The 10,199-nt window shown below is 56.2% G+C and overlaps 1 protein-coding gene across 1 annotated transcript; it reads right to left on the reverse strand.

Annotated features, from left to right (window-relative positions):
* Nucleotides 1-205: 205 nt before the first annotated feature.
* KRT8 (keratin 8) lies at nt 206-7,489 on the reverse strand. The gene is made up of 9 exons (XM_047066024.1): nt 7,130-7,489; nt 4,231-4,439; nt 3,555-3,615; nt 3,009-3,104; nt 2,222-2,386; nt 1,827-1,952; nt 899-1,119; nt 702-760; nt 206-396 (listed from the first exon to the last, which is right to left on the reverse strand). The coding sequence occupies exons 1-9, from the start codon at nt 7,469-7,471 to the stop codon at nt 206-208; spliced, it is 1,470 nt and encodes a 489-aa protein (XP_046921980.1). The 5' UTR covers nt 7,472-7,489.
* Between the last annotated feature and the right edge of the window lie 2,710 nt (nt 7,490-10,199).

Here is a 10,199-nt window from a genome sequence, read left to right on the forward strand (position 1 = left end):
TTTGGGAAAAGACTCTTGAATTGGCTTTTAGCTGGGGGCAAGAGGGGGTACCCAGGGCAGTGGACTCCCCCTAAGGGTAGGCCGAGGACTGGGGCGAGGCTTAGGTGGGCCTCCCGTTCCCGATGCTCCCCTGCACAGCTCCTTCCCCCACAGGGTCTATGGCAGCCACTGGAGCGGGGAGGCTGGGAGAGACCACAGTGGTTGTTCACTTGGACAGGACGTCAGACGACTCGGACACCAGCTTCCCATCACGGGTCTCGATCTTCTTCACCACCACGGCTTTGGAGGAGCTGACACGGCTGGAGGAAGCAGAGCTCCCACCAGAGCCGAAGCCAGACTGCATGGCATAGCTGAGGCCAGGGCTCATGAGGCCCCCGTAGGCTGAGACCAGCCCACCTGGTCAGGGATAGAAGCAGTCACATGAGCGCACAAGGCCATGCACACATCAGGCTCCGTGTCCCCTGTTCCCTGTCACTCCCTACACGGTCCGCAGGCCTGGGAAATCACCCTGCTTCGTTATTTTAAGATTACTGGGGGGAAACCAGGAGCAGAGTAGGACAGAGCTTTGAATTAGTTAGGTGACCTTGGACAAGACATCTGACTGCACCCCAGTTTCCTCACCTGTACAAGAGGGAGACGTATAGGAGCTGGCTGAAAAGGCCCCACCCTCCTGCCCTGCACCCCAGGGCCAGGACACTCACCTGAGTAGCCGGTGGAGGTCTTAGTGTGGATACTCATGTTCTGCATCCCAGACTCCAGCCTGGACCCAGAGGACACACGGGACATCAGACCCAACTCCTGACCCTGGTTCCAGGACCACGGGACTCAATTCCCACCCCTCCCCATGCCAGGTCCCAGGGCTGGGGCGCCAGGGCCGCTCAGAGACCCCAACACCCACCTGCTCTCCTCGCCCTCCAGCAGCTTGCGGTAGGTGGCGATCTCGATGTCCAGAGCCAGCTTGACGTTCATGAGCTCCTGGTACTCCCGCAGCTGCCGGGCCATGTCCTGCTTGGCCCGCTGCAGGGCGGCCTCCAGCTCGGCCACCTTCGCATTGGCGTCCTTCACGGCCAGCTCCCCACGCTGCTCGGCATCAGCTACGGCGGCCTCCAGGGAAGCCCTCTGTGGGGGCAGGGAGAAGGTAAGCAGGTCAGGGCAGAGCCTGGTTATCTCCTCCCCCTGCACCCACCTTCCCTTTCCCTTTTTTAGGGACCAGAGCCTCTCCCTGACCTAGATTAACCAACTCCACCTAGCACCAAGAAAATGCTACCAATGAGCTTCAGGAACCCAAATAGAGTGGGGCGGGGCAGTGGCTGGCGGTGGTGGAGCATGTGACTCTTGATCCCAGGGTCATGAGTTCAAGCCCCACGTTGGGTATAGAGTTTACTTATAATAAATAAATGAAATAAAAAAAAAAAAAAAGGAACCAGAATAGGGAAATCCAAGCAGTTCCCAGACTCTTCCTTGCACAAACTTCTCACCTGGGACGCCATGAAGCATCATCCCCGCCCTAACTGGGCCAGCCCAGCTCTCTGCTTTCCAGACTGTGTTAAAAGCAGCAGAGCCTGACCTTACCCTGATATACAAGACAATAAAATAAAGCAGGCTTGGGACAACCCATTCTGGACCCCAACCTGTCTGTCGCACCCCCTCTGGCCCCTGCGACGGCCCCAGGAACCTTTTCCGCACCCTTCAGCCTCCCAGGAGCAGCCTGAGAACCTGGAAGTCCGGTCTAGGATTCTTTCCCAGGCCCCTCACTCCCTGCTGCATTGCTCGCTGTCACCCACACATGTCCAGGGATCCTCTCCCACCGCCAGCCCAGCCCATACCTGGTTTTTGAGGCCCTCAATCTCAGCCTGGAGTCGGTTAATGTTCCGGTTCATCTCGGAAATCTCCGTCTTCGTGCGACGGAGGTCATCCCCATGCTTCCCGGCCAATGTCTGCAGCTCCTCGTACTGCAGGTATGAGGCAGGAGTGAGGCAAGTGCCCTGCTCATCTCACCTCACCCCTGCCCCCCCCCCCCACACACACACACACATGCACACACCACTGCCAGCCTTCTTCCAGACCTCCAGGCACACGGATATCCCTGTCTCCACAGTACCCACTCAGCAGGCCCAGCTCACAGCAGGCTAGGTCGACTTTGAAATCCTGCTCCCTCCTTAAGTACTAGGGCACAGAACCAGCCAGAGGGGAGGGCCAGCCTAGTGACCCCACTCTTCACCTTGATCTGGTACATGGTCTCAGCCTCAGCCCGGCTGCGGTTGGCGATTTCCTCGTACTGGGCCTTGACTTCAGCAATGATGCCATCCAGATCCAGGGAGCGGCTGTTGTCCATGGACAGCACCACAGACGTGTCTGAGATCTGGGACTGCAGCTCACGGATCTCCTGTAGGGGGCAGGTGGGGTGGGGGGGTAAGGCCCTGTCCCTGCACCCGAGAAGCCCCCTCTGGCAGAAGGGACTTCTTTAGGGAAAAAGCAGGGAGGCCAGCAACAGAGGAGAGAAGCAGGTGGAGTTAGAGCTGGGGAGAGGGCCACGTTCCTGAAGAAGGAAGACATGTCAAAGACCTGAAACCTGGGGGGGAAGTACAGGTGAAAGAAGATAAGGATAATAAGGCAACCTGGCTTCAGGTGAGTAACCTGAGCAGCAGCGCCCTTCCACACTCAGCTACCAGTAGTAAGCCCCTGAAGAGCTTTCTAGAAGGCCCAAAGATTCAGAACAAAGGCTCTGGGGACAGAGCAGGTTCAGGTTGTAGCTGGGTCACCACTCTGTATGAAGACCTTGGACAAGATACTTCACTCCCGAGCCTGTTTTCTCGCCTACGAAATGGGGTAATAAAGCCTCCCTCACCCTCATGCAGGGGGGGCAAAACATATAGAACCATCATGCTGGGTTATGTCAATAATTGTAATCATTCAGTTGGTGATACTCTGTCTGCTGATGCCCTGGGGGCTGGGAGGAGCCTCTGACAGGGCGGGGGACCCTCAGTCCTCAGCCCCCAAGAACATACCTCTTCATACAGCTGCCTTAAGAAGTTGATCTCGTCGGTCAGCCCTTCCAAGCGGGACTCCAGCTCTACCTTGTTCATGTAAGCTTCGTCCACATCCTGGGTGGTAGGGGAGGGGCAGCCTGAGCTGAGTGTCCACACACAACCCCAACCAGGGACACCCAATGGCCCAGACACAGAACCTCTAACCAACTGACTTTTCCACCTCACTCCATGGCCTGATTCTCCAGCCTCAGCCCCATCACACCTGTATCCCCAGCCCAAACACGTTTACCTCAGTTTCTGCAGCCCTCCTCCTCCTCCACTAAGAGGCCCTTCCATGGCCAGACCTCCATTTTCTTAACCACGTCCTAACATCAATGTTCAGAGTTCTGTCCAAGCGTACCTAAGTATCCCTCAGTCCTTGTCTATCTTTCTATGCTGTATACCTGGGAGGCACCCAAATGCCCCATTACTTGGACACATTTAGGGACAGAACCCGGAAAACCTCCTAATCCAGGTCTCTAAGCCCCGCGTCCCATGTCTGGTCGGGGAGGAGTGTTCCCTCACCTTCTTGATGAGGACAAATTCATTCTCCATGTCTGCACGTTCTTTGATCTCCTCCTCGTATCTGGTGAGGAACAGAATTAGAATCAGAGGGTGAAGGCAAAGGTGAGGTTATCCTGAGTATTTGGGGAGGCGATATCTAGGAAACTCAGTTCATGAAGGACACGCGGGCTGGTCTGGTGCTTCCGCCCCAACCAGTCAACTCTTTCCCCACCCCTACCCCAGGCTATCATCAGCCAGTGGGGAGGCCTGTGGCAGGAAACCCCTCTCTGAATCCACGTGTGCACATTGGATTAGGCATATGAAGAGGGTTAGCAGCGGGGATTGACAGGAGACCTCAGACAGAACTTTCTGGGGTGTGCTGGAAATCAAGGGTAAGGAAAAAATGAGGCCAGGGCTGCAGGTACGTACCAGAGGCCTCTCCCATCTGATGCTTACGACGTAAATATTAACATACACCTCGTTGTCCAAATCTGGACAGTTCTGAGATCGAAAGGGGGTGGGTGCTGTTAACAATTATGCCTGGACCATGGGCATAAACCTAGACTGTCCTGGAAAGCCTGGGCCTCTGGTCACCCTAATTACATAGGACTGCACTGCCCAACAAGCAGAGGGCCCTGGGGTCTTAGGCAGGGCAGGAGGACTTCAGTCGGTAGGGGGCGGTGGGAGGGCAGCTCACTTATTCTTGAAGTCCTCCACCAGGCCCTGCATGTTGCCAAGCTCCACCTCTAGCTTCAGCTTCTCCTGGCCCAGGGTGTCCAGCTGCCGTCGGAGGTTGTTGATGTAACTCTCGAACATGTTGTCCATGTTGCTGCGAGCGGTTTTCTGCTGCTGCAGGAGGTTCCACTTGGTCTCCAGAATCTTGTTCTGCTGCTCCAGGTGCCGCACCTGCATGAGGGAAGGAGGGAGCAAGAAGGTCCACATCAGGCCATCAGGTGCAGTGTGGGGGGAAGCAAGCACTGTCCTTTCCTCTAGCCCACTTCCCGGGCAGTGGGGTCTCCAGAACCCAGAGAGCTGGTTAGCTGTTCTGGGAGAATCACCAATGGCCTGAAAGAGACAGCACGGTGGTGAGTGGACTAGGGGGCCATGTGCCTCTAGTGCTGGGGTGGGGACAAGTGGGGATGATAGGCAAGCGCATAGACGGAAGGGATCAGCTAGGGGAGTTACGCTGAAACGATACTCGTAGAACGAATAGGTCTTCTTTACTTAGACTGTGTATTACAAATCAGCAAGAATAGCCAAGTTTCGATTAATACTTTATGTAAGGTTGAAAAGGAAATTCAAGGGCTCATATCAAATATTACTGTCATTATCATTATTATTGGGAGTGGCTCTGAGGGACTCCCAGAGATTAGAGAGAAACTTGAGCTCTTCGGCCTGGAGAACACTGACCAGAAGACCCAGGTTTTAGCCAAATGCTGCTACCAACCTGTGCCGAGCAACATTCAGTTGCTTACCCTCTCTGAGCCTGGGTCTCCCCAACCCTGTGGTAGCCTAGAGAAGCCCAGGCGGGCCCTTTCAGGAGCCTATCTCTGTGCAGATGTGACTGGGCGTTGGGAAAGGGGCAAGAGACCAGGCAGACCTCGTCTCCACCACACTCCCTTTGTGATTCTCCAGCATCACGGAGGTCTTCCCACTAACCCCCACCCCCGAATCCACAGCCCTCTCCTCCTGCCCCAAACACAAAGTTTCTGGGTTCCTTGGGCTCAAGGGATCCAGATTTCAGGAAGAAACTAGGGCATATCAAAAAGGATTTTTTTTTATAAGATTTTATTTTTTAAGTAATCTCTACACCCAACATGGGGCTTGAACTCACAACTCCGAGATCATGAGTCACATACTCCACTGACTGAGCCAGCCAAGCTCCCCAGAAAGGAAATTTTTAAAAGAAAGAATAACAGACTGGTTCCAAAAACAAGAATGTGTTTTTCTTAACCCCAAGTCGTCACTTTTTCTGTTCTTTAACCTGAGGGGACTTAAAAGAGAAGGTGGATTTAAGGGTCTGGTCTAGAGCCAACAAATTCTTCTCTAGAAATCCTTTCTTCCCCATGTCATTCAGCCCCCAAATTATAAAGAGTACATGATTTTAACCTTTAGCCTTACTGGACTGCTTAATATGGGCCAAGCACTGCTAAGCTCTTTACATACATCATATGCTTGAATCGGCAAAACCTTTTTGATTTAGGGATTATCAAGCCCATTTTATAGATGAGATCAGATTTGGCAAAATAGCCCCATCAAAGGGAAGGGCAGAGTACTGTGATCCAGGAACTCGGACTCAGAGCCCGGTGCCTAACTACTCACTTGCGAGGACCCCAAAGCTAACAAAACCCCGTCAAGGAGTAAAGTCAAGGGTGCTTTGGGCCAAGGGGGCAGCAAGCCGGCCACAAACAGGGGAGTGCCAATTCCCTGGGGGACTCCAATTCCTAAGGGCGTCACTCTGCCCCAGGATTTGCCTCCTTCCCTTCCCACAATGCCTCCAGGAGCCACTCAGCAGGGAGTGGCCCAATCCTCCAGCGCGCTGGGCACTCCCCCCACCCCCACCCCCACCGGGGCCCCTGGGGCAGCAAACATCCAGGCTGCAAAACCCGGCCAGGTGCCTGCCGTCGGGAAAGTGGAGCCAGGTTGGGGCGGAGCCGGGGTAGGAAAGAGTGAAAGGGGCCAAGGGCCGAGTGGGGAGAGGGGCGTTGGCAGACAGACACCTTATTTGAAGCCATAAACTATGGGGTTGAACAGGACACGAAACCTGGGCGAGGTATCCAACGCCCGCAGACTTTGAATCCTGGATGGAGCTTTCCCGAAGCCAGGCCCTGGCGTCCCCTCACCCCGACCCCACCCCCCAGAAACTAAGAGCTCCCCAAGTAGGGGAGCGCTCCCCCACGATGGAAGGCCTCAGCCCCTCACCCCATGGGGCGAGGCGGGGGGGAGACGGGGGGGGGGGGGGAACCGAGGCTCTGCCCCGCCCGACCCCGCCCACCCCGCGGGTTCCCAGGGCAGGGGCCGGGTGATGACTCATCTCGGTGCCCCCACACCCGGGCCCTGGGACGACAAAGGCCTCAATCAATATTTGCCTGGTTGAGTCAAGGCACCCGTTTCCTTCTTCCAGAATCCTATCGAACCCTATTTAAATTTAAAAAAAAAAAAAAAAGCAGAGGGGCACCTTTGGGGAGCCCTAGGGGCAGGGCTAGGGAGAGGGTGAACCTGGACGAGGGGCCTCCCGTCCCACCCCACAACTGAACAGCTAAGGCTCTTCCAGGTCTAAAGCTTCATAGCCCGGTCAGCACTCGGGTAGGGGTGAGATGCGTGAAGGGAGGAAGCCTCAAGTTTGAGAGTCAGAAGCGGCCCGGACCCTCTCCCCACAGCTGCCCCAGCCCAAACCAAAATGCACGGGAGGACTGAGTCATCGATGGAAGGGAGAGTGTTGCAGGGTGGGTGGCGCCCAACAGGTCGCCAGTGGAGAGCTGGAGATGTACCCACAGACTGGGTGACCAAGAGACCGGTCGGGACCCCTGGCAAGCCCCAGGCACTGCCAGCCACGCGGGGGGGGCGGAGCGGGGCAGAGGGGGGGCAGTCCTCACCTTGTCGATGAAGGAGGCAAACCTGTTGTTGAGGGTCTTGATCTGCTCCTTCTCCTGGGTGCGCACGGCCTGGATGTTGGGGTCCACCTCCAACTTAAGGGGGCTCAGCAGGCTCTGGTTCACTGAGACAGCCGTGATGGCCCCCATACCGCCGGGCCTGCCATAGCCCCCAACCACACTCATGCTGCTGCCCAGGCCACCCCGGAAGCTGCTGCCGCTGCCCACCCGGGACAGGGCAGAGCTCATGCGGGAGCCAGGCGCACTAGTGAAGGAGAGGCTGCTGAAACCCCGGGGGCCGGAGGAGGACACCTTGTAGGACTTCTGGGTCACCCTGATGGACATGGTGGAGGCCGGTGTGGAGGCTGGAGTGGAGGCGAGTAGGCTGAACCTGCCTGAGGTTCGAGAAGAAGCCGAGAAGCTGCTTCTATGGTGGGAAGAGCTCCCCAGGGTTGGCCCTTTATAACAGAGAGCACAGCCCAAGGGGAGGGGGATCAGCCTGGTACCTGAGTGGCTAGGCCCTGAGGGGGCTGGGCCTAACCCGACACCTGCCACCTACAGGCCGGACTCAGGTGGGGGCAGCAGAGAGCTGCTCCTACCCAGGAGCCCACTCTAGCACTGCCCCAAAAGCTCAGAAAAAAAGGATTCCGGAAGTGTAAAACTGGGGAGAACAGTTGCCTTGCAGGGGCCCCACGTAACAAAGAGACTTGCTTGGGGTCACCGAGCCGCTGCAGTCCTACTCTGGGCGTCATCTCCTTCCCTCCTTGGAGAAATAAATGCAAGGACTCAGAAGCATAGCGGGAAAGGGATCCCTGAACCCCCAACACCCCAAAGACACCACCTCATGTTGTCTCCATGTTGAGTGATTATGAAACTCTGCCCAGGCTGGAGGACAGGCCCTCTAGGTTCCAAATCCTTGAACCTGAGGCCAACCAACTGTCTGGTATCTCCTTGGTTGCTTTTTTTAAAAATTTTTTTAACATTTATTCATTTTTGAGAGACAGAGCATGAGCGGGGGAGGGGCAGGAGAGAGGGAGACATAGAATACAAAGCAGGCTCCAGGATCTGAGCTGTCAGCACAGAGCCCAACGTGAGGCTCGAACCCACGAGCCCTGAGATCATGACCTGAGCTGAAGTTGGATGGACACTTAACCGACTGAGCCACCCAGGCTCCCCTTCTCCTCAGTTACTTTTTTTTATAGTGCCCAAAGGGGCTAGGTAAATAATTGTGGCATAAATGCACACACACACACGCATACACACTGGTTGTCTTCCCTCTGGGTCTCTAGGTGCAAGATAAAGTGAGATCCAACAGAGCACTTTTCCTGCACACGGCCTAGTGCCTTCCTCTCCTCCCAAGATCCCAGGATTCCCCGGGGCCAGGCTGAACACTGTAGGCCTTACTAAAGGGCACAGAGAATGAAAAATAAGGACTAAGGAAAGAGAGGGAAGCTGCATTATAATTGCTCCTTGGAAGAGTGAGTCATTCCCATAGCGCCCAGGGGGTAATTCACAGGAAGGGAGGCAGGATCCTGAGGCAGGAAGGTGTGGGGTGGGGTGGAGTTGGGGGCACTGATGGTGAGTCAAGCTGTAGCCACCTGGCCCCTCTTTCTCTTCTCAGGCCGGAGGAGATGGAGGAGTCCCTGCACCTGTCTCCCTGAACCCATTATTAGAATGAGTCAGGACAGCAGGTTGGGGCAGAGCACGCACCTGTAGAAGGTTGGAGAATGGGGAGCTGTGCAGGGCACCCCGGGGCCTGGGCGGGCTGGGCGGGGCAGGCTGCAGGTGTAAGGCAAGAGGTTTGGGTCCCTGAGGCAGAGATTCCAGCTGCAATTAAGTGATGACTGGGGCTAGATTTTCGGAAAGTTCCTGCAGGGCATGAGGTGGGGACTGGGTGACATCCAACTTGATGCCAGAAACCTGAGTCCCTTGGAGGAGACGGCTGAGCGGCACACGCCCCCCCCCCCAGGGAAAGGGGTGACAGTGACTGCCCCCACCTGCCAGGAGGCCAGGTATACAGGACCCTTCCCATCCTTCAGCAGACACGCTCAGACTTCCAGAAGGAGAGACACACGGACCCCTACCCAGAGGGACAGAAAGACCCAGCAGCCCCCTCTTTGGCGACGGAGATAAATCCAAAAAGAAAAACACACAGAAAAGCTCCACTCAGACCAAACGCACACACAGATACACACAGAAGTACACACTCGTAAGTCCCTTCCAGAAAGATGAGTCAGAGACTCCCAGAGGGAACACAAAGACCACATTCCTTTCTCCCCTCCCCTCTTTTCTCCTCCCCACTCTCCCCACCACCTCCTGAGGTGCTGGACCAGCACAGCGAAATCCAGTGAGTACCTGTTTGCACCAGGCCCTCTCCCAGCCCCTTCAAAGAAGATTTGATTTCCAAAAAGTGAATCGAATGCATGCCCCCCTACCCCTGCAACAAACACCCACGCTAGCAAGGCAGAGAGGCTTCTCCTTCCAGAGACCAAAGGGAGGGCGTGTGGGCCCATGGCCAAAACCAGGGACAGAGAGCTGAGCCGGAAAGAGAGAGGGAGGGGCTGGTCAGACGGGTATGGCAGCCCTGGGGAGGGAGGACACCAGCTCCCCACTTCTTCCCCTCCCCAACAACTGTCGTCAGGTGGACCAGGGCAGATTAGGGGTAGAGGTGGCAGGGTGGGTGGGGAGGAGGGGGGATGTTGGGGGGGGGGGGGGGGCGGAAGGATCCTGAGCACAAAAGAACTACCCAGAGCCAGTCCTGACATCTCAGCCCCTCTGCCTCCACCCACCTGGCTTTCTGGTTCCTAAAGTGCGTTTTGTTTAGGTGAGGACAAAGGGGGTTACGAGGAGCCCTGTGGTTTTCAAGCTGTGGGGCGGCGCAGAACTATCCTAGGCTAGAAGTATGTGCATCTCATCTGTCAGCTCCCTGTTGCCCAGAGACCCCAGCCAACCCCTCCCCTGATGCCCCAAGCCAGCCTCAATGCAAAAGAAGGCCCGAGCTGCCCTCTCCAAGGGCCCCTGCCTGGGATTCTGGGGTTGGAGGCAGAAGGGAAAGGCCCCGGAACTAGGGCCA

This window comes from Lynx rufus, unplaced genomic scaffold (assembly GCF_022079265.1).
Source record: "Lynx rufus isolate CCGP_SWC_20201006 ecotype Redwood Valley unplaced genomic scaffold, mLynRuf1.p SCAF_7, whole genome shotgun sequence".
Taxonomy (NCBI): Eukaryota; Metazoa; Chordata; class Mammalia; order Carnivora; family Felidae; genus Lynx; species Lynx rufus.

Bases quoted from the DNA above. Each gene is read 5' to 3' on its own strand.
- KRT8 (XM_047066024.1), bottom strand. From the start codon at position 7,471: ATGTCCATCAGGGTGACCCAGAAGTCCTACAAGGTGTCCTCCTCCGGC. The intron at 3,616-4,230 runs GTGAGCTGCCCT...GTTCCTCACCAG, and splicing joins GTGGAGGACTTCAAGAATAA to ATACGAGGAGGAGATCAAAG. The intron at 3,105-3,554 runs GTGAGGGAACAC...CCTACCACCCAG, and splicing joins AATTTGTCCTCATCAAGAAG to GATGTGGACGAAGCTTACAT.